This window comes from Mixophyes fleayi, chromosome 3 (assembly GCF_038048845.1).
Source record: "Mixophyes fleayi isolate aMixFle1 chromosome 3, aMixFle1.hap1, whole genome shotgun sequence".
NCBI classification, from domain to species: domain Eukaryota; kingdom Metazoa; phylum Chordata; class Amphibia; order Anura; family Limnodynastidae; genus Mixophyes; species Mixophyes fleayi.
The window spans coordinates 91,745,221-91,770,184 of record NC_134404.1 but is presented as its reverse complement, the minus strand read 5'-3'; the positions used below and the strand labels follow the sequence as shown (position 1 = coordinate 91,770,184).

At 39.4% G+C, this 24,964-nt stretch overlaps 1 protein-coding gene across 1 annotated transcript; it reads left to right on the top strand.

Moving 5' to 3' along the window:
* Positions 1-1,371: 1,371 nt before the first annotated feature.
* CLRN1 (clarin 1) lies at positions 1,372-23,626 on the top strand. Its single transcript, XM_075201967.1, has 3 exons — positions 1,372-1,945; positions 20,322-20,501; positions 22,863-23,626. Exons 1-3 carry the CDS (start codon positions 1,693-1,695, stop codon positions 23,126-23,128), a joined length of 699 nt encoding a protein of 232 aa, XP_075058068.1. The 5' UTR covers positions 1,372-1,692; the 3' UTR covers positions 23,129-23,626.
* Positions 23,627-24,964: the final 1,338 nt, after the last annotated feature.

Sequence of the window (24,964 nt, the reverse complement as noted above, 5' to 3'; positions counted from 1 at the left end):
GTGCAGTAAAGACATGTTCACATAAATGCGACTCAATTGGATGCATCCACAGAGACACCTATTATGTGGTGTTATCTCTTGCAGTTGCTGGAGGATTGGTGCAATGATATGCAGTGATGATGGTGATGACTATCAACAGCACTAGTTAGCTGCTTCTGATTGGCTTATTGTGCATTAGCATTGCAAATAATTTAGGGGTTGGTCTAAAAGTGATAGTAGGCATAACTTTAAAGCAAAGATTTTACTTTTGGTTACTCCTATGACGGACAGCAAACCTGCAATTGATCACTAGAAATGTGTACACCAATGGTCAGCATGGTGCCTTACAGCAGTGAGGTCATGAGTTCAATTCCCGACCATGGCCTTATCTGCGAGGAGTTTGTATGCTCTCCCCGTGTTTGTGTGGATTTCCTCCGGGTGCTCCGGTTTCCTCCCACACTCCAAAAACATACTGATAGGTTAAATGGCTGTTACCAAATTGACCCTAGTCTGTGTCTCTGTCTGTCTGTCTGTGTGTGTGTGTGTGTGTGTGTGTGTGTGTGTGTTAAGGAATTTAGATTGTAAGCCCCAATGGGGCAGCGACTGATGTGAATGAGTTCTCTGTATAGCGTTGCGGAATTAGTAGCGCTATATAAATAAATGGTGATGATGATGTACCAATGCACTTTAAAACATAAAATAGGAGTGTGCACTTTTGCATTGGCACAGACCGAGACATAGGCATATTGCTGTAGACACTGTGTATTTTTTCCAATATGCAAATGACCTTTTAAGGCATTTCTTCATTAATGCTGCTTTGTTAATTGAAGGGGAGTTCCCTTTTTGCAGCACGGCCTAGTGTGGGGTAATGTTGGTTTTTGATTATAGATTCCAATGAAATATGTTTCAGTTAAATTATTTGCGAACACTGAGTGTATAAGCGCCAATAGGCGACGCTGATGACCCAATTTGGTAGTCACACAGAACCCTGTACACACAATAATGTTTTCCCAGTTTGGTCACAAAATATAAATTGTCTGACATGCTCTCATAATGTGGACATCTTTTACTGTGAGAATATGATTAATGTCCCTAGGGTGTGAGGGGTCATGTCAGAATGTACTTGTATTCTCTCACTACTGCACATAAAATAAATCAATAACACAAACACATATGAAAACTGAAAATGAGTGATGCTGCAGATACGTTCAACCTTAGATGACTGGATACAGAATCTTTTCCATGAAGATTTATGGTCTTGTGGGTCATCCCAAGAAGGATTGTGCATTTTCTAAAAGACATCCAATTAAAATGGGAGCCTTGCCCATTAATGAAATTCCATCTCAGCCAATCAGGCAGAATGCAGTTTGTGAGAAAGGCAGAATCTATCAGGTTTCACAGAGGTTCCATCTGCTGCTTTGAGTCTTTGTCCTCGAGTCAAAAGAAAGAAATTGCAATATCAGCTTCTGCATTTATTGTGTTTTTACTCCTATATTACTATTATAAGGACAATGTTTCTATGGTCACAATCCCAGATGTCTCTTGTTAACGACTGAGCATAGACTGTGCTCTCCTTTGGTCTACAATCAAATGCAAATGGAAAAGCTTGTGTCTTTTGCAAGTCTCTTCAGTTGTGAGTCTATTGTATTTCCTTGTAACACGGGTATACTAGACGGATTGCCTTTGTGAAATGTGAAGACTTTTGATGCAGTCATGACTAAACTACAGAAGAAAGTCCTGTTTTTTGTGGCTGGTGTACTAAGCTTTTCCTGCGCTTTGGCAATTGCCGCAGCTTTAGGAATTCAACTCTGGTTGAAAGGCACAGTTCTGTGCAAAACTGGAGCCCTGTTAGTTAATGCTACAGGAGATGAACTGCAGAAGTTTATTGGGGAAATCCAATATGGCCTTTTCTATGGAGAGCGAGTGAAGCACTGCGGACTCGGAGGGAGACCTACCACATTTTCATGTAAGTACCTGAAAGTAGTTTAGTCTTCTTATGTATTAAAAAATATTGGGAAAATATACATGTAACCATTACATTTAAAATGCACAACCAAAACGAATAGTCACACTCCAATTACTTACTGAAATATGGTTAAATAGCTAGTATTTTATACATTCGCACACTTGCCAACGGAAAAGCATAGATAAGTCTAATTTGTCTAAAGTGGTATTTCTAATTTTACAAGCAATTGGCCTGTTGAGCAGATAATGATAAGTTATAATGCAGCACATTCATAGGCATAATAAAATAACTATAATGTACTAATAGGGGTATATTTACTGAACTGCGGGTTTGAAAAAGTGGAGATGTTGCCTATAGCAACCAATCAGATTCTAGCTGTCATTTTGTAGAATGTACTAAATAAATGAAAGCTAGAATCTGATTGGTTGCTATAGGCCATCAATACAAAAAAGAAAAAAGACCGCACTAGGTAGTCCACCAGACTTCCTATTCAGATAAATATGCCACTTCGGCTGGGATAATAATAATAACTATCCAATTCTGGGAAGGGTGCGCCCGATCATTAGTATTTGAAACCCAAGTAGAAAAGAAAAGAAAAGAAATGATCCTAAGGGGCACTCAAATGGACAAAATTTGTCTTAAATTATCCTAAATACATTTTGTATTTAGGATAATTTAAGACAAATTTTGTCCATTTGAGTGCCCCTTAGGATCATTTATTTTCTTTTCTTTTCTACTGTGGTTGCTATAGGCAACATCTCCACTTTTCCAAACCCGCAGTTTAGTAAATCTAGCCCATAGAGAGAAATAAAAGGGCTGAGTACTTAACCATTACAAATATGTCCAGCATTCTGGAAATATAGTTCTGTATGCATGCGAACATGCAATAGAATTAGGTTAGATTAACATTGGGAGAGATTAGGAAAGAATGTAGGGTTTTTCTGCATATGCAAGCAAGATAATGATACAAGTATTATATGTGTAAGTGATATCACAATCATATGCACATAGAATAAAACTTGTTATTGATACATTGCTCTTTGTGAATGCACATTACTAGCTCTGATCATTTCACACTGAATTATCAACCTTCAATTAGATAGTGACCACATATTTTGTTGAACTGCACAATATGTAACAAAAAGTACAAAATACAAAAAAAGCATCTTTTCTGTGGTGCCCAGCTCTCCTGAGAAAGTAATAAGCTTAAACCTGCAAACGAGTATTATAGTATATGTGCATATCCATTACTCTCTGTCCAGAACATAAAACTTGTTGACCAGGCAAATATTGTAATAGTAAAATGACAATTGATTTGTGAGACAACTCAATGAACTGAAACAAGCTCTGTCATCAGCCGTTTTGAGTCCTTGAGAAAAAGAATTGTCTTCAAGATAACATTGTGAAGATATATCAGTTATTTACCTAGATAGAAAATATGTTTCATAAAGCCTGAAGAACTGAAACTGTAGTATAAGCAATTACAAGAGAGATAACTGGGCAATGCACAACAATGGGCAGATATTAGTCAAGCACAGTGCAAAAATGTGAGACACTTATGTTAACAACTGCAAAATGCATACATTTGTTATTTTGTCTAGACATGGGTTGTAATTGTTATCTCTTTTGGGAGCCCTGTCTGTTAGCTGCCCATGCACTTTTAGTACTGATCACAATGTATTTCCCATTTTCATGTAACTGCTTTGTCTCATAAATGTTCATATTTTTCAGTTACACACCACGCATTTTGTAACCACAAGTATTAAATTAATATCTACAATATATTTCAGAATTGTATATCTCAGAATCATTTCAAACTATTTACCCATAACAGAAGTCAGGCTCACAGGTCTATAATTTCCTTATTCAGCTCCCTTGATACAAGATCTGCTTTCAGACAATCTTGCTCACTGACTTAGATATGAGGGAGTCCATAAATATCAGAAATAGTGGTCTATCAATTATTGAACTTAGTTCATTTAGCACACATGGGTGAATGACATCTGGACCAGATGCTTTATTTGTGTTAATCTTGTTTAGGCACCTCCTTCTGTGCTAGACAAGTAACATTTATTGAGTGCATTGGTTATTTCTAAACAATCTATTATCTGGCATTTTATTCTACTTGTAAACAAGTAAAAATATATTTAAAATATCAGCTTTCTCATTATCGTATTTTTTTCTTATTGTATCATTTACTGACACAATATTATACATTGTTTTGTCTGTTTATGTAGTTGGAAAAGGTTTTAGGACTAGAGTTTTTCCACTTCATTTTTGGTTAACCTGATTTCTTTTTTTACATATTTTGCCACATTCATTATATTTCCATTATATAATTAGTGTTTTCTAGATTTACGATATGTACTTGCAACATTACTTATTCAAATATTTTTATAAATGTAAAACACTTCCTGTTTTGCCTCTGTGCTTTTCTATAAGATTTTACTTTCCCAGTCTACAAGCTTCAAGACTTCTCTGAGATGATTAACATATTTTTGTAGCTCCCTTACAAAACCTTATATTTAAGTAAAATTTTACTATGTAAGGATTATTATTCCCTAAATGCCCCATCCCTTGTACATTAGATATATTATAAGATATAAGATATAAGTCCAGCAGAGATCACCCTCAAGCTGGTTCTTCTACAACTTGTCATTTAAAATCGATAAAAAGCATTTTCTTTACTAGGAGCAATAGTTTAATTGTCCCAATTTATCTCTGGATAATTAATATCACCCATGAGGGGGATCACAATTCTCTTTGCTGCCCTTTCAATTTGTATTAATAGCTGCATTTAAATATGCTAACTTAAGCCAGGTGGCTTATAAAAAAAACAAATCAGTACATGTACCCACAAGGACAGTACATGTACCCACAAGAACTCTACATTGCCATTATCTTCACAACCCTTCCCCCCGTGCAGGTCTTAAACACATTGTACCTATTCACAAATCCCCCACTTTCCTATCCTTCCTAAAAATGCAGTATCCTTCCAAATTTACTGCTCAGTCAAGACGTCCATCCAGCCAAGTCTCAGTTATACCCACTACATCCTGATTCTCTCTCTCTCTGTCATTACTTCTAGTATACTTATTTTGTTTGTTAACATATACAAAGAGTCTTCCGAACACTTTACATTTCCAGTTTTAATTTTACTTATTAACTCTTCTAATCCCTCCCCTCACTCCACCCTCAATTCCCATGACTAAACCATGTTCCTTGTCTACACTATACTACATACTGCTTCTGTCTTCACCGTCACCCACAGTTCCTGTTTATCTCCCCAAGCCATGAAACTGTCTTCTGCCCCAGTACAACTGCAGTCTCCTCATTGAGGTCTCCCTACTGTGGTGTCTGAGTGAGAAATCAGTCCAGGGGGTAAATGTTTGAAGCTGCGAGTTTCTGGCAGGTCTGAAAAGTGCAGATGTCGCCTATAGCAACCAATTAGATTCTAGCTGTCATTTTGTAGCAAGTACTAAATAAATGATAACTAGAATCTGATATGTTGCTCTAGGCAACATCTCTACTTTTCAACCCCACCGGAAACTCACAGCTTTGATATATTTGCCCCCAGGTCTCAAAAAAACCAAAATCCTTCTTCATACATCTTCTCATTAAGTCTTTCAGGTGTCGCACATGGTATAAGTTTATTTTAGAAAATATTATTTTTGGAAGTCCTTGTTTGATTACAGTCTAATTTTTATGACAATGTCTTTGAGGAGCATCCATCTACCTCTAATGTTGTCACTGGATCTAAGTATCATGACCACTAGGTCCTTCCCAGCCCTGTCAAACATTTTGCTGACCCAATGCACAATGTAGCAACTTTGAGTAACCAGGAGAAAGCAAAAAAAATTGACATTCATGGTCCTGACGACAGCATACCTTAGCTATTCTCCTAATAACTGAACCCACGACCACCAGCATCAATTTGCCCTTTACTACACTGTTGATCCTATTTTCACTGGAGCAGTCATTCCCCTGGTTGCAAATGGAAGTATCCTGCTGCAGCAATGTTACTCCTGGCCTGACATCCTCAATATCAGCCAATTTGGCACGTATTGGAGTGTTTGAAATAAGCACTAACATCTCCATCTTCCTGCTATCAACTCTGACCTAGCTACCAAACTCAGGATTAAGTTCTCCCATGTCTCCACCACATACAGTGCAACAACAAGCACCTCTCCATGTTACTAAATTCTCATGTAAATCCATAATCTGGGCTTCCAGGTGAGCATTTTGCCACATCAAATGGTTATTCCAGACTACGTGTATAGAAGAAGATGTACACTGGATGGCGTTACCAATCATGGAACACATTCTGACTGCATTTCACTTAAACTATATGGGGAGTCTTACTCTACGAAGAGTAGTGGATAACCAGAACTAATTATTGCAATGTATAGTACTAAGAGTATTAATACAGTAGTGTTACGGTACCAATAGACGTCTTAGAACTACAAAGTAATAATTTATAATCAATTATATTATATTATTGTTAACACAATATTGATCGGTTACAAGATATTACAAAGACCAGCAAGACTCAATGTGTCATTTTATACAATACAGAGTATGATGACAGCAATGGCAATCTCCTTCCAAATGTTATTGACCAAAATCAGAATTGCAAAATACTGTGAAATTGATCATCAGGAAAAAATCTATGATTTGACCCCAATGTGGAGGAAAAAAATCAATTCTAATAAACATGTTGCTGATAAAAAACAATTTTCAAGAGAAGTGATGTCAGTAGGGGCAATCTGTTTAGTACATAGATAAGACAAGTGCTTTAAGATTTCATCCCTTTTGGCACAATGCTCACAGATTTATACTGTATGACCAAAACACAGTGCACATGTGTGTAGAAACGTGCCCTGTCACATTACAGCAACCAATTAGATTTGTTGAATCGTAAACTGAGCACGACTTTATTGTTTTTTATGTGAAAAGACAGAAACAGACAATTTTAATATCACTGTCTTCCTGCATGATCAATGTTTATGTGCTAAATATTGATGTATAATCAGGCAAACAGTATGCCCAAGTAAAATAGCCATTTACCTTTAATAAGTAAGAGATACTGAGTAAGCACAACTGATGTGCAAAGAGTGTCTGCAGCTCTTATGTAGGCTCAACCAACGTTCATGAGATTACAGTCTATAACTTAATTTATTTATTACTGTTTATATAAGGCCATCAAATTAGCATTGCTGTATAGTGAATATGTAATCATGCATATCAGTCCCTGCCTTATAAATCACCTACTGCACACACACTAGGTCCATTTTTTGTGAGTAGCCAATTAAACTGTCAGTATGTTTTTGGACTATGGGAGGAAACCACACAAACATGGGTAGAACATACAAATGTCACCCAGATAAGGCTGGTCAGAATCAAGCACTGTGACGCAGGAATGCTAATTTCATGTGACACATTGTACATTCCTCAGCGATGTAATTAGCTCCTTGTGAATTATCAATTCAACATTAGTATATTTCCAATTAATTGCTCTAAACTACTTTGATACTTAAAACATAAGGGGAATAACTGGCATGGGAATATATCATTTTGTAGTCATAGCTTAGCTGTTGTTATATATGGTACACAAAATAATTGTGTTATATGACCTTTCAAAAAGTATATATCATTTTCTTTCATTGTGTGATAAAGAGTATCTGTTCTTTCTTGGCGCTAGTACTATATTAATTATTTAGTAAGTGATTGCAAATTCCTTAAGTTACGCAATACTTTAAGTAACTATATACAGTGTAGCTCCTCTGATGTGATGAGATCAGTAACAAATGAAACCATAAGAGCACGCAACAGACAGTGTCATCTAGTAACAATACTTTGAGTGCAAATCTGCACCAAAACTCTAGCAGGCAAAAACACATTTCTGCTCTAAATTGATGAAAGCTAATTGCTGATTGGTTATTATGATTTTAGTGCAGATATTCACATTTGAGCTATGTTCGTAAATCATTTAAACTCTGTAATTGCCTTTGCATAGGAAACATGCATTGTGTAATCTAATTCTACAACCTCATTTCTTAGTCATCAATAATATCCCCATTTGTGTTACCATGAGATCATTCAGCAAAGATCATTCAGATCTACATGCATTGAAAAATACATTTCAGTATAAAATAACATGTGCATATCTACTATACAAATGTAGTAAATGGAGTCAAGATAACTAATAGTGAAATGAGAACTTGTTAAGAAGAAACCATTTTGTGATGTTACACTGAACAGCAAATTCTCAATGCAGCAGTTGAGGCTAGATCTGTCAATTAAGTCAACGATTAACTCATTTATTTCACCAAAGTTAAAACTAATTACTATATAAGCCACTTACTATATAGACACATGGGTACTTCACTTTCACTCAATAGAAATTAAAGAACACCTGTCTTCTCCTCAGAACACAAAACGGCTGTCTCTCTAGGCCTCATTTGGGAAGAACAATATGGCCAAGGCTTTGCCCAAAATTCTCTTTGGTGGTACCATGTGCCACAGTTTGCACAGATGCACCTAACCTTTTCACTTCTGTTACATGAGATAAAGAGGGGACAATGGGTGCATGTTCACAGATGTTTCTTTCCAGTTACACAATCAAATAAGTTCTTGACAATGTCTCTTGCAATTTATTAATTATCTTATTAATTACCTATGATATCTTCCAAAATATATGATTAGCAAGTGCTTAGAGGAGACTCGACCAGGTGAATTGATCTATAACCCCAAATTACCTTTCACTAGTCACTACGGCAAATATCCTAGCATATCACCATTGTAAAGAACTCACCACACTGTGCTGTGAGATGGACCTGCCCTGAACACAAATTAAAAGTAAGAGTAGCATAAATGATCATAAATGAGCATAAATGAGCAAAATGTCCTATATACTAAATTCAGATGTAGAATAACCAAATACAAACTTATAATTATTTGTATCCTTCCTCCCAAAACTACAATCTACCAAGGACATAAATAACATAGGTGCAGTGGGTGCAACTGCTCAGGGGCCCCTATGTGAGGGTGGCCTGCTTTTCCAGCTAACACCCAATGTGTATATGTGAGTTTTAAATCATTGGGAGGTACATGGGGGGGGGGGGGCTTAAACTTTGCTATAGGGCCCACAAAAGTCTAGTTACTCCCCTGTTTGCTGCAAGTATCAGCAGCAACAACATTTATTTCTTTCCTCTCTCAATTTTAAAATGGATTCCCTTCCTATTTGTTCCTGAAGTCAACCACTACCACCCCCAACTTCCACCCTGACAGCTAACCCCACACCCACGAACATCCTGTTAAGGGAAAGGTGTAAGTAATCCTCAACTACTACAACTGCTTTGCGAGATGTTTACCTTTAGCAGCCCACTTTCTGAGGAACTTGACATGTTTCATAATACTAAGTTGCCCCCAGGACAAATTGCCTAATGGTGTGGACGGAACACGGTAGGAGGTAGTGAGCAACCTTGACGGGTTTGTACAGTAAACTGTGGATCAGACTTGTACTTGCCTAGTGGAGTGGACAGCACACGATAGCAGGTAGTGAGCAACCAGATGGTGTAGTGTTGCAAACTGATAATCTGACAGGCAGTGGTTAACATGGATTGATCTGACACTTGACTGGTGAAGTGTAAATTACACACTAGCAGGTAGTGAGCAAATAGATGGCGTGGTATTTCAAACTGTCAAGCAGACAAGAAGGGCTTAATGCAAATAACAGACAGGCCATTGTTAAGTGTAGAGAAGACATCGGTTCCTATAAACAAACCAGGGGTCAGGGCAGGTATAAATATATATATATATATATATATATATATATATATATATATATATATATATATATGTATATGCAGATCCATATAACAAGCCAAGTGTCAGGAGTTGAGAAGACAGCAGAATATTTTAAACAATCCAGGTAAAACACTGATAACACAACAGGTCGAGATATAAGGAACACTAGGTCAAGCAGGAACTATCATCAGCATTGGTATGAAGCCAGAAAAAGGTTGAAAAAGACAGCAGCACCAATCAGAACTGCAGGATGATTAGCTGCATGAGTGTGGTAGGTGATTGCAAACCTGAGGCTGCCAGACTGGGAGCTGAAGGAGGCTTGTAACTATTTGCCTAGCAACCAGCTGAATCAGTAAACTGCAGGAATGCTGCTACACATAGTAGTAGCAGTAATTGAATAGATGACAGACCAAACAAGCAGGGGAGATCCTTGTTTCTTAACACTTCCTTCCTCCATCAGCCAGTTAGACCTCCCTTCATAGCATCTTCCATCTACACTTCATTTTGGCTAATGGATTTACTTCAAACAGGGCAATCCACACTCTCAAGAATACTTTGGCCATAAATAAGCTTAAAATAGTATTAGATTAGTATTTAATGTAAAAGTTTCATGAAAGGGGTTTTATTTAATGGCAGTATTTCTAAAGTGGTAAGAGAATTGATGATGCAATGTTTAAACTGCAATGTTTCTGCCTTTTCACAAATTTTGGGAATCATTTAGAGTTGGATGCTGTTAGGGTTCCCAGTATCAACACCATGGAGAGTAGTTGTGCTTAAAAGCAGAATGTCTTTATTATATACAAAAATCACACAGTTGACAAATAGGTTCAGTGCAGTGGCAAAAATGCAGATACAGGTGTCAGGGAAACCAAGTTAGCTGGGAAGCAGGAGACACTGGATTACCAGGTACAAATGGTAATTTCAGATTCAGGTTACCAGGTTTAGTCAGGAGACACGAGGCACAGCTTAACCTGGAGGCACAAGGCACTGGATGATCCATGTGAGAATCAGGCAAAAGGAGGGTCAGGCAAGCTTGGGGTCAGAAGCTGAATATCCGCAATATTTTATGGATTAAGCAGGAACAAGGTCAAACAGAGCCAGGGTCTGGGTCACTAGAAATGGTGCAGGAAGATGGAACGAAACAGGTTTCAAATGTCAGGGAGAAGTCAGAATTCAAACAGGAGTTTCCCAGAGATACCAGCAGAAGCATAGACATACGAACTGGCACCACTCTGTAGGAAAAAGCAATCTAATAAAGGCCAGACATAGGTGACCACAATCCAGCACAGATGATGAGTGCTTAACCCCTTTGCAGGAAAGAAGAATGTGTCCAGAAAAAACAGCAGCACCTCTGGTAGCACAGAGGTATTGCAGGCCTAATTCAGAATGAAGGCAGAGTCCTAACAGATGCATTTGCATCAAAAGAACAGGCGTGCAATTCTTACGATATGTGCAATTCAAAATAAATACATAAATGTGTCTGCAAGAAGATACATTTAAAGAAGATGAAGATAAGCTTTAAGTGTCGCATCACGCGGCGGCATACTCAAGACACTATCCACCATCATTAACCTTATGAGGTTGAAAAACGTCTTATAGTGAAATAAAAAAAAGTTTAAATGAATAAAAGAAAAGGTGTGAACCCGCTGATGCACTAAAAATCATTCAACCACCAATGCTCGTAGTCTGGGCCGGTTTTGGCAAATGTGGGGCGATGAACAGCGTGGGGTACCCCTGTAAAAGCCACAATCAGAACCAGGCTATGACAGGCTAGGCTGATGAGACTATAACAGGGAACCTGCAGTGTGGAGATAATGTCAAACAGCTCCAGATAGTTCAGCGCAGGGCTGGCACTACAATCGTCAGCATTCTCTAACATCCAAGGGCTTGCCGGCGTATCTGCGACTGTGTCCACCTCTAACTTTAGAGCAATTACTTGAACACGCATTTACCGTACATGTCCTACATTCACATACTTTCTTCGTGTGCATATGCAAATATAAAACATACTTAAAACCAGGCCTTGCTTCCAACTGTAAATGAACCCCATTAATGTGCAAGTTGCATTGGTTTTTGGCAGAGAAGCATTAGACTGTATAGCTCTGCTGACCAATATATCACTTAATTATTCAGGAATTTGCTTAGCCTGTAAATTAATTGTTGTGAGGAAAACCATCTGCCTCAGCTACTCCCTGTTATTCCCATTAATTTCGGAGTCGTCAGTTTATTTTCAGAAAGGTCACTGACATCCACACACAAAATGCAATTATTATTTTATTTGGCACTATTTTTTTTTTTTTTATAGAAGCATCACTGTGAAGTGGATCGTCGGAGTCACATGTACAATTTTAATGATGCCTGTGCTGGGCTGCCAATAAAATGTCACTTTGGGACACATGAATAAAGGATTCCAATTTACAATTCTACACTGAAGCAGATGACTATTGTCTAATGTTACATCCTATTTTATTGCACATTTTTTAGCACAAAAAATCTTTAAATAAATATAAAGCCGCAAATTAAATAACATTCCACAAAACGTTTGATGTAAAGTTAGTGGTGTGGAAATAGTTTAATTAAACAATTCAAACGATATCTGCAGCCACAATTAGGATTATCAGGTTATCTTTTGAGTTAACTTTAACAGCATAATTAAATTCATATGGAATGTTAGTTTTTTATATGGGATAATGCAAACAATACTATAAATTATAAGGATATTAGAGGAATCCCATGATCATATAAAGGAATAAGGTCGCAGGCCGCTTGCTTTTGTATAGGTCTTGGAATACTGAGGTAACTTCTAATATTCATAATAATGTAAGGGATACAGTATTGCTTATGATACACAAATTACATTTGAACAAAAAAGACCACAAAAACACACACATCTAGATGTAAATCAGCACACTGACACACAAACATATAGAATATAGACATACAGTGAAACAAACTCACAGTCACTGTCCCAAGTGGTTCATTCTCTGGTGGCCAATGTACCATACATAGCCTAGTCCCTGGTGGTCCACTATACATTACAGAGACCGTTGCTTAATGGCCGAGTGTAGCTATAATTTGCCCATTCACTACAGTGGTGCTATAAAACAGGAGCACATCAGAGTTTAGTGCAGGACAAGAATTTATAACAATAATAGAACAGATCCATAGTAAATCAAAGTTTAGTGCAACAATAGAAAAAAATCTCTTGTGATATCGCACAATGGTTGTTATGGCACTGGGCTGCAGTTCCCTTTCATTTTTATGTATGAAGGTTTTTGATTTCTAGCACATTTTTCAGATCCACATGAGTGTTTTACAGCTCTACATAGACAAAATGTAAATGGTTTTGCAGCTTTGTGTGGCATTAACCTAAGGGCAAGGTCAAACAGGAGCTTTAGAAAGCTGTGATTTTCTGATCAGGAAACTGCAGTATTCTAAATGAAGGATACACTGAGATATGCTCACTCAGGGTATCTATTGAAGTTAATAGGGAGATCTGGTCCTGTCACAGTTATTCCACTGTCAAACTGCTGCCTATTTTGCAATGAAATGAGTGTCAATTTATTTAGATTTATTTATAGGCTGCACCTCTGAAAAACACTATTATTTTGATGATGTGCCAGAACTGATTTTGCTTGTATCTTCTGCACAGGTCCTGTGATATCTGTCCTGGACAATCAAAATCACTAAGTAGCACAATTATGACACATTTGTAAAAACACAGGAGGCGACTCTATGGTGGTCTGGTGGTTAGTTTTGAGCTATTGAAAACCTCCTTATATTGAAATATTTACAACTGGGAAACCATGGGCTAGGAATATGCAAATGTCAAAATTATTATATAATTTAATTTATAAAGCGCCACAAAAGGTCAGCAGCGCCGTGCATGAAATTTACAATAGTATACAAAACACAGATAGCAATCCATAATAAATTATAAAATACTTTATTAAATGCCTAACAGCTGATATTCTGACTCTGCACATTCACCTTTTACCCCCTCATATCATAAAGATAATTAATAAATTACCTGAAATAATACCTTTCAATCTTGGCAAACAGTTTTAATTGTATAAATGATGGTGGTCATTTAATCTTCTGTCGAGAACTAGCCCTCAGTCCCCTAAGAATATCCATGTTTGTAAAGAACACCAGGTCGCCCCCTTGTTCATGTGTCTCAACTCTATTACTTATATGTCCACTACCCTCTCAGTTACACCCTCTCATGTGGGACAGCAAGAAATGCATAGACTTATTTTTTCTCTGTCCCGAGTTCAAGAAGTCCTCCCCAGTATTTACTATATATGAGCCAGTGCGCTACCCCCAATCCCCTGTCTCTCATGCTCACCGGAACCAAATTGCAGGATTCACTTGTGACAGCCTCTGATTCGCCCTGAGCCCCTTGTGCGAGGCAGCTATAGCTGTTAAAAGCGGGAGCCCTAAATTAGGAAACTAGTTAAAAGTCCTGATGCTTGCGCAGCTCGGGGTAGTGGAAGGGGTTGGTGAAGAAAAAAGAGGGGGGGAAGGTGGGCAGGGGACCAACATTGGAAGAGTGTGGGGTGGAAGTGGATGAAATTTGTTCTGGATAAGATGGATGTGGATTGGCCACTTACTCAGGGGGGGTTAAACCATTGAGGGCAGGACGGCAGCTGAGAAAAGGGGGGGAACAGAAGCTGCCTGGATCAGGTCATAAAATGGGGGGCATGTGGGAAGCTTGTAGGGTTTGGAAGTGTGACACTGCAGGCACAGAAGCTGGCTTGGAAGAGGAGTAAGGAGAGATACCTGGGGGCAGGAAATGCCCCCATTGTAATGTCCAACATGAAGTCGATCTGGTCTCAAGAAAACATGGCTAGGAAATGTGAAACCATGCAGCGCAATTTTTCCATCGCCTCTTTCTGTGTACTCTGAATCGTCCTGGTCTCACTGCCTTTCAGTTTATTGTCATTTGTTGTTCCTATTTGTTTGGTTAACACGTGTTAACATTGTAAACTGTTTGTATTTATTTTAGTTGTTACATAAGTTATTCTTAAATGTTGCCAGGTCGAGTGTATAATCAGGGATAAGAGATAACAAGATGTGTGGGTTAAACAATTAGCATATGCAGATGAAATACTATCAAACTATTCATGTTTAGCCAACAAGGTCATTGTATACTAGTAGGCACCTTCTCCACAGGGAGCCAACGGTCCCCAACCACCATGGGGAAGAACACTCAGGGTTAAGTCTTATCATTTTCCCACCTATCACAATCTGGCTACTTACTGACTCTAATTTGCCCAAGACTAGCTCCTCCACTGTGGGAATATAGAAGGGGATATAACCTGTGTTTGAGAGTACACAATTTCAGTCTATCACTTCCCCATATCACTTTCACATGGGTACTGTGTTTTTCCTTTTTATTAACTGTATACTAGTGACCAATGTGGCCATGACTGAGACCTCTGGCTTCAGCTTGGGCCTTCAGCCTCTCCCACCCTATCATGGTCTCACCCATGTGCCAACCTTCCTTGCAGCTCTGCTATCTATACAAGCTGGAGAGATATCACTACCTATGTACAGTAATATCGTCCCCCAACAGACAATAACAAAATAATGAGTATCAATGTGCCTCTTAGGGGTGGCCGCTCAGATATAAAGCAATGATTACAGAGAAGGATCTGGGAAAGATCCTTCTTTGTAATCTCTGACACTGTTGCAAATGCCTTGTGAGTAATGTGACTGAAGCAGCACTTATCTGAAAACACTATAAACGGTCTGACGGCTGATGCCCCCTATCTTACTACACCTCCCACCCCTACTTTTCATTCAGAAAAAGCCATGAGATTTGTTTCGCGAAAAAGAGGTCACAGATTTATTTTTAAATCTTTTGAAAGGGTGGCAATAGAAAACAGCACTGGATCCATCAGCTCCAGCCATAACCGTTAATATCACAATCAATAAGGGACTTGTTAAATTGAGTCCACACATATCTGACCACACAGCCAAATACTTTTTTTTCACAAATTTTCCACTGCAGAAGTCACATTTCTACGTGTCTCATCTATAGCGGAGCCACCCATTGGGTCAGTCCACTTGATCCTGGGTATTACCTCTGACCAAACTATTCTGGTACTGAGCCATTAGTCCTTCACCCATGCAATGCAATTTTACTCTCAAAGCCAGATCAATGGATTTTCTGCTCCCCAAATCATTCCCACCAAAATGAATAACTAATACTTTACTTCAGGTACCCAAACCTTCTCCCTGTGCTTTCCAATGCATTTATTGAACTGTTTCACTCCTCCCTTGCCAAGCATCTAATTCCTTTTGCCCTGCGCCTTTAGCTGTCCTGTGCAGACTCGTGTACGGTTTGCCTGTATAAGTGTAGACCTGTTAACAGAGAGTTATATTAACCAAGCCAAAATAAATTAATTGGAGCATTAAATTTTATGGCTAGAATAATGGGATATGTCCCTCAGGCTAAGCTAAAAAGTTTTAATGATCACACAAGGGAACAAAGTTCTGAGTATTGTAGGTGTAAATCTCCTCTTATTATGTTGCTTATGTAAAAATGAGTCCAGTTTATAAGTGATGACGTATTGCTGCTAGAGGTATATGTATAAAACTTTTGTAAACAATAATAAAGTAACCCATGTCACATCAATATATTACCCTGAATCTCAGAATAAGAATACTTGTTTGATGAACTTTGTGTAGACACTGTACAGTTGTGCTATGTAATGCCAACCCATTGTAATCTATGTACTGTATACAGTTCTGTAAAAATGATATGTAACAATGGTGGTTTTCAATGTGTTATAAAATCTATAGCAAACACAATTGGGCATTAGAACAAAAATTGCTTTCTAATGAAAATTGGATTAAGAAAACACAGCTCCCCTGAGAAAATTGTAAAAATTGTACTGCTAAAATGTGATTAAAACATAACAGTGAGCACTAGATCTTAACTATAATTCATTATAACATTTATAATCTATCATCCCCATATCGCCCTTATGCCTATATTTGAGCAGCTGAAATTAAATTGTTATAATATGCTATTCCTAGTATGATATTCTTATTCAGTCAGAAATGCACATAACAAAGGATAAAAGCTAGAAAGTACATAGGAGAAGATAGAATAAACACAGACTTATATGGGGAAAATAAAACCAAGACAATAGCTATAATACTTTGTAAGAATGTCCCCATTTTGTTTATCGCAAGTTGTGGTAAATTCTCCATTCAGCAGGACTCTGAAAAAGATAATGTAATATTTTGCAGTTATCAACCAGCTTTTATGGCAATTTTACAGATTACAAAGCCCTTATATAATAATATCTTATAGCAGTGGTTCCCAAACTTTTGCAGTTCGCGGCACCCATAGAGTCTCCAAATTTTTTCAAGGCACCCCTCCAAAATAATTATTGAGCAGTCCTGTTTTAGAAGTAGTTGGGTCAAAAAATTGTAATAAGTATTTAGGTCAGGATAGAAATACTTATTTAGCTTTATGCAAAAATACCCCCTCTGCATCCAGACACTCTGCCCTCAGGCACTCTGCCCCCTCTGCATCCAGACACACTGCCCTCTCTCACACTGCCGACTCTGCCCTCTGTCACGCTGTCCCCCCTCCTCTGCCCTCTCACGCTGTGTCCCCCTCCACTGCCCCTCTCACGCTGTCTCCCCCTCCACTGCCCCTCTCACGCTGTCTCCCCCTCCACTGCCCCTCTCACGCTGTCACTCTCACTCTGCCCCTGCTGTCACTCTCACTCTGCCCCGCTGTCACTCTCACTCTGCACTGCTGTCACTCTCACTCTGCCCCTGCTGTCACTCTCACTCTGCCCTTGCTGTCACTCTCACTCTGCCCCGCTGTCACTCTCACTCTGCCCCTGCTGTCACTCTCACTCTGCCCCGCTGTCACTTTCACTCTGCCCCTGCTGTCACTCTCACTCTGCCCCTGCTGTCACACTCACTCTGCCCCTGCTGTCACTCTCACTCTGCCCCGCTGTCACTCTCACTCTGCCCCTGCTGTCACTCTCACTCTGTCCCGCTGTCACTCTTACTCTGCCCCGCTGTCACTCCCTCTCTGCCCCGCTGTCTGTCACTCTCACTCTGCCCCGCTGTCACTCTCACTCTGCCCCTGCTGTCACACTCACTCTGCCCCGCAGTCACTCTCACTCTGCCCCGCTGTCTGTCACTCCTCTGCCACGGGCCAGACATAGAAAAAAAACAAAAAACACATAAACTTACCAATCCGCCGGGCGCCGGGACCCTGCAGCCCCCTCTCCCCGCAGCTTGTTACTGATGTCGATATTCTGTGACAGCTGCTGCGGGGAGAGGAGGCTGCTGGGTCCCGGGGCCCGGCGGATTGGTAAGTTTATGTGTTCTTTTTTTTTTTTTTTTCTATGTCTGGCCCGCGGCACCCCAGTGACAGCGCCGCGGCACCCCTGGGCCCTCCAAAAGTTTAGGGGTTTTGAAAGAGTAAAATTAATTTTAGGTGCAATTTAACAAATTATCTAATAATATAAAACATTAAATGATGCAAGGCTATCCACCCTGAGCCCCCACCACTCCTGTGTTCAATTACCACTGTGTCCCTCTACCTCTTCCTCATGTCTCTCTTTCTATCTTCCATATTTCCCTTTATCTTTCCCTTACCTGTTTCCTTTCATTGTTCCTATCTGCCCCTATCTTCATTCCAGGTATTCCCCTCTCTCCCTCTCTACCTCACCCCTCCCTTACTTCTTGATGCTCACTATCTGTCATCATCATCTCACTGCCCCCCTTCATCACACTGTGCCTCCTTTATCTCACTGTGCCCCTCCTCCATCACACTGTGTCCCCTCATTCCTCACACTTTTTCCCCTTCATCACTGGTTCTACTCCTTCATGCCACTATGCCACCCCTTCATCACACTGTGCCTCTTTTATCTCACTGTGCCCCTCCTCTATCACACTGTGCCCCTCCTCCATCACACTGTGCCCCCTCATTCCTCACTATTCTGCCCCTTCATAACTGTTTCTACTTCTTCATCATACTGTGCCCCCTCCATCATGACATTGTGTCCTCCTAAATTCTGTGGGCATGTGCAGAGCAAATTCACGCAACTTACGCTACACAATCAGGTGTACATTCAACGCTGTATCAGGCCCACACTCTATAAATAATACAATTTGTTAAATAGAAACTGTTAACAGCAGGGCCGGTGCTAGCCTCCATGGCGCCCTAGGCATTTTTACAAAATTGGCGCCCCAGCCCCCCCCCCTCCCCCGCAACAATCGGCGCCCTCCTCCCTCCTCCCCCCTCACCCCGTCTTTCCTTACCTCACCACCGCCGCCTCTCTGCTCCGTCTCCTCCCCTCCACTCACTGACACTAGTGAGTGGAGGGGAGGAGACGGAGCAGAGAGGCGGCGGTGGTGAGCAATAGCCTCTTCCCCCCTTCCCCGTGCATCTGAATGCTGTGCGGCGGCCGTGACAGGTATGGTCAGTGGTCGCCGCACAGTTTTAAAGTAATTTTCATTCTGGAGGGCGCCCTCCAGGCGCCCTCCAGAGCCCGGCGCCCTAGGCAAGTGCCTAACCTTGCCTAATGGGAGCGCCGGGCCTGGTTAACAGGTTCAACAATTACTATAAACACCTTCACCAGCTAAAGAGCAATTTCATGTTATACATTTTCATAGTGACTCAGATGATCGTGGGTTGCAAAAATGGAAAAGTCAGGTCAAAGCACTGCTTAAGATCAACAAGGGTTCTATGGCTCAGACTCGGGTCCTGGGCTCCTTGTGCTATAGTCTAGCAAATGCCCCCAATTGACCCTGCCCCACTAATTTTAAAGTTGTTTTTTGGGCTCCTAATTAACTGCTCGTTTGACCTTTCTTTTGTTATGTATATTACTCAGGTGTTATATTATTAAAAGTTCTAGTTTTATACAAGAATCCTTGAGAGAGGAAATTGCATTCCATTTAAACTACAATGTATAGAGAAGTCTAATGGTGCAGCACATACTCATCTCAGCCTCTTACACATGTGGATCTGTCACTATCTAACACTTTCTAATTCAGTAGTGCACAGTAAACAAATTACATTCTCTAGAAATTCTTAGTACAAACAATGGAGGCAGCCACTGTGCGGACTGAAGCAGTAGTCGCCAAAACCTTATGACACTGTCCATGCCTCATACGTCAGTGGTAGACTAATGCCCAGTACATCGATAGGCTGAATATTGTCTCAGTCCACAAAAAGACTACCTCTAATGTAACAGCAACAACAGTTATTTTATGGTTTTATGGTCAGCTAGATAAATCCATTAAATAATGGGGGGTTTAGTTAGGGACGTCAGGCCTACATTAAATGGGGGATTTGTTGGACAGTATATGTTCGTAGGAATAATGTGACATTACACACTCACTGCAATATGCTCCACACAGTAAATTCTAGGGGGCAGTTTTTGGAAATTATGCAGGAGGTTGGGAGGTTCATGTTTGACACTGTGTTCCGAAATTTTGGGATAGTGATACTGTCCAATAAAATATAAAGTAATCTATATTTGTTTTGTTACTTTTATTGCCACCTAATTATTTTTTTTCTTAGTTTTTCCAGACTTGCTGAACGCCATCCCTGCTAGTATGCATGTCAGTGTGGTTATATTCACAACGGCACTGATTGTGTTTGCTTTGGTAGGGACTGGCTTCTTCATGTTCAACGCTTTCGGCAATCCATATGAAACGCTACACGGTCCAGTGGGATTATACCTCTGGTGCTTCATTTCATGTAAGTTAATGACATCCTCCTAAAAGGTCAAACTGGACAGCGAGCCTGTGGAGTAGGCGTGTACATTGGCACTGCTTTCACCAGATTGCAGAGGTGGCGGGTGAGGAAGGGGGTGCACTGCTAATAATTAATTATTAAGTATTGCCCCAAGCAAAATATTGCTTGTTTGTTTTTAAGATGTATTATGACTCATTTAAGAAGTATGCTCATATAGAAGTCATCCACTGATTATACGGACAAAAAGTAGAAGGAAAACCATGGTTTTAATGGAAGATTTCAACATTAAATTTAATTTCATTATAGTTACTGGAAAATTAAATATGTATATGTCCTACATTACATATACTCTCCATTGCAAGTGACTTTTTTAAAGTACCTGCAAGGGGTAAACCCACTCTAATACACATTCACCTTTATTTCTAGTCTTAGCCTAAAGGAGAGGGGGTTATCTAAACCAAAGTGCAGTTACCCACTAAGACAATGGGGATTCTTTTCTATCTCCATTGATTCAATAATGATCTTATCTAAGAATGCCCTACATACCACCATAATCTGTTAACATAGACTGCATCTTCCAAATGCTATCCAGCAGACAGGGCCACCAAGAGGAATTTTGGGCCCTGGTACAGCAAATTTTTTGGGCGCCTTCGATAGCCACTGAGGGGTGTGTGTCCAGGTTAGTGGCTCCTCCCACTACACAGGAAGACAAGGGCTCCAGGCAGGCCTGGGCCCCGATACTTGACCCCACCCCTCGAAGCTCCTGCCAGCAGACAAAGGGTAAGATTCACTGAAATGCAAGAGTCAAGTTTAATACAAGGCCCTCTCCCACTCTACTGGCCCCTATATCTCCAATCTCCTCTCCATCCACACTCCCGGCCGGTCCCTGCATTTGGCCAATGACCATCGTCTCTTCTCCACTCTAATCACCTCATCCCACTCCAGAATTCAAGACTTTTCTCGAGCTGCCCCCCTGCACTGGAATTACCTCCCACGCTCCATCCATTTATCCCCTAACTTGTGCTCCTTCAAACAGGCGCTCAAAACACATCTCTTCCTTAAAGCCTAACAGCCTTCCACTTAACCCTCTTTCCATGCTCGCTCTCATCTCCTGGCTCCTCCTCTGTAGAGGTGTGCGCTTGCTCCCGTCCTCTGACTCCCTTTGTGCCGATCGTCTGTTTCCCCTCCCTTTAGGATGTAAGCTCTTATGAGCAGGGCCCTTCTCCCTCCTGTCTCTCTACCTTCTCCTCTGTTCCAACTTCAGTATTTTTGCTTTCCCTGGAGTATCTGAAGCCTTGGTACTTCTCGTTTATTGTTCTGTACTGTTATTCCCTGTACTGTCCATTGTTTGTACTGTGTTTGGCGCAGCGGAAACCTTGTGGCGCCTTATAAATAAATAATAATAATAATAATTTACCCTTAACAAAAGTAGAATGCCATACTTAAAATCAAAAGCAGATAAAAGAAACCTCATAGGGACACAACCAGAAAGCCTAGACATCACTATAATCTATCATGGGGCAAAGAGGAAAGTGGACACACTATCAATCAGCACTGATACCTGAATAAGGATAAATATTAGGCTTGTGGAAAAGTTACAAGTGTCTAGAGCGATTGGCTTACAGAGTTGAAAAGCTACTCTCTCTATGTGTACCACTCAGTACCTATATATAGAAAAATAAATAGGGTTTAATTTAAGACAATAAAAATGTTAGTATAAATGTACTTAAACTGAAGTAAATATATAAATAAATTATTCTATCTATAGTGACAGCTGGAGTCAATAACATAGATATAAATTGCCTAATAATATATTTATAGATTGATGTACACTCATGGAGAGTCCTATAACAACATAACTTCATAAAATACATACTTTACCTTTAACAAACCAAGTTTACCTTTTATATGAGATGTTCAAACATCAATATTATAGAAGAAAGATAAAAACCAACTTGTATATATTAAGGCCTCATTTAAACTTAGTGGTAAATCCAGCAAGAAGGTACAAATTTACACCTTGGCAAAACTTAGCCCTACAGGGGGGCAGATTTATAATGTGTGGACAGACTTAGGAATGGGAGGGGGCCTTGTCCTAACTCACCTCTATACTGCAGTATAAACATAAAGGTGCCCGGCAATTGTGTGCTACATGCAAAACCAGACAATATTTTCCCTGCATGCAAACCAAAAATTCACCTAGACAACTTAGTGAGGTGCACCTTTCCACCACTGCGTGGTTTGTCTAGGGGCAAGTTTACACCCTTAGCTGGATTTGCTCTTAACCTTGAACGAGGCCCAATATATTTAAATATGTCTAAATGTTGCTATTTTCATTGATACATATATTTTCTTCCATTGTAGGTTCCTGTGGTTGTCTCGTACTAATCCTCTTCTCTTCAGAAGTTAGATTGCACAACCTGTCAGAGAAGATAGCAAATTACAAAGAAGGAGGATTTGTATTTAAAACCCAGACTGAACACTTTGAGAAGTCATTTTGGATTGTCCTGGGATGCACACTGGTACATTTTTCAAATGTGTTCCTCATTCGTTTAGCTGGCTTTGATTTTCCTTTCTCAAAATCAAAGGAATTGGATACAAGTACTGGCGCAATAGATCTGATGTATTGAGATCAGTATTGTAAAAACATGAGCAGCAATAGAACAGCCTGAGATCTAGATACACTTAATTAATAGTACATGTTTATACACTTTGGGGTTCATTTAGTGTTGGACGAAAGTCCGGTTTTTTTTATGCAAGATACACAATTTAATACTGTTCCAAGTGCACAAATAAACGCACACATACGTCTATATCAAAACTTTTGTGTATTTTTGTCTTACTACTCCTTATTCCTGGAGAGATGCTGGAAGAGAAGTTGTAGGCAAGTACAGTAAGGGTGTGTTTACCTAATTGCACCTTAATTAGATGTGGACACAGGAAGCGTATCTCTTCTGGCTGCTGGAGGACAGGTGTAAATGTATGTAGTGATGGTGATGATGATGTCTATGAGCCGCGCTATCTGTCCGTTTCTATATTGACTTCCAGCTGATAGTACTTCATTGATTAGCATTGCTTTTATTATATTAGGTCAAGTAATGAAATGAATTAGCGTCAGTCTCTCCCCATTGCTCAGTTGTCATTTCAGTATGATTTGCTGTAGGAAAGATGCTTCCCATTTAATTTTTAAAGATATTAATGACTGATTTGGAGGTGTTGTGTTTAAGGTTTTTTTTTCATATGGTAAATACAACTTTCGCTTTTATTAATAAGACATAATTCTCTCTTTGTATCTGACTGCATTACCTTATTTGTACACAACATAATATTGTTAAAACATATTTTTATTACATTATTGAGAACTAACACACATGCCTAACAGTTCCGTCAGACGTAGATATACACACTGGTACACCTGGTGTATACATGGTGTAAGTACTACGCTGGCTGAATGGTTGTTTACATCTCAGTATACATCCGACTCTACATACAGACACAAGTGCACTTTTACTACTATGTACGACGGCATATGTGTCCACCTATAGATAAGTAACGAAATCTGCTACATCATAATGGACCACTGCTGTTTGTACTTAGGGTATCAACATTCAACATTATAAATGTGCCTTGGTGGACATCTCCTTTAAATATTATGGTAAAAAGGAATCAAGTGGGCAGCTATTGAGATTCATTTACCAGATTTTCTATAGAACCTTTTTGTAAAATACATATAAATAATACACACATAGAACATACCGATTTGTACCTAAAATTCAGAAGGATGATAGTTTTCGTTTTGTAAGTTTTTTATGCTGTGCAAATATTGTGCATATAGTACCATATAAATAATTAATTTATTGTACATTATGTCTATTAAATAATAGCTTAAAAAAAATAAAAATAACCATTTTACTAACATAATTGTAAGCGATTAAAGGGGTGGTGTATTTGTGGCATACAGAGAACATGCAATCACCTCATTGCTGCCACTGACATGCTGTATCCTGTTTATTCCCATAACAGTACTGAGATTCTCATTGGCTGCAATATACAGCATAGCACGATCCAATCAAAATGAAGATATTAGACCAGTTAGAAATGTTTGGGTATACACAATTCTTGCTTGCAGCAATTAATATTATAACAACATGCTCATTGATTGCACAGAACCTACATTCAATTTTAGCATCCCAATAATAATGAATGTGCCAAACATTTTGGTGAAAAGCATATTATAATAATTTAATTTATCCTGTGTATTGTAATTATTGGGTTACATCGAACTTTAAGAATAAATAAAGTAGATATTCCATCATGTTGTTGTCTCTTTTTCTTTACTGTACCCAAGTGAAACTCTAGGGCTGGAGATGGATATATGTCACTCACCGGAACCGCAAGTCTCATTATGGGAAGTCTTGCATGGACTTGTAGTTCCACAGCAGCTGGAGAGCCAGAAGCTGTCCATA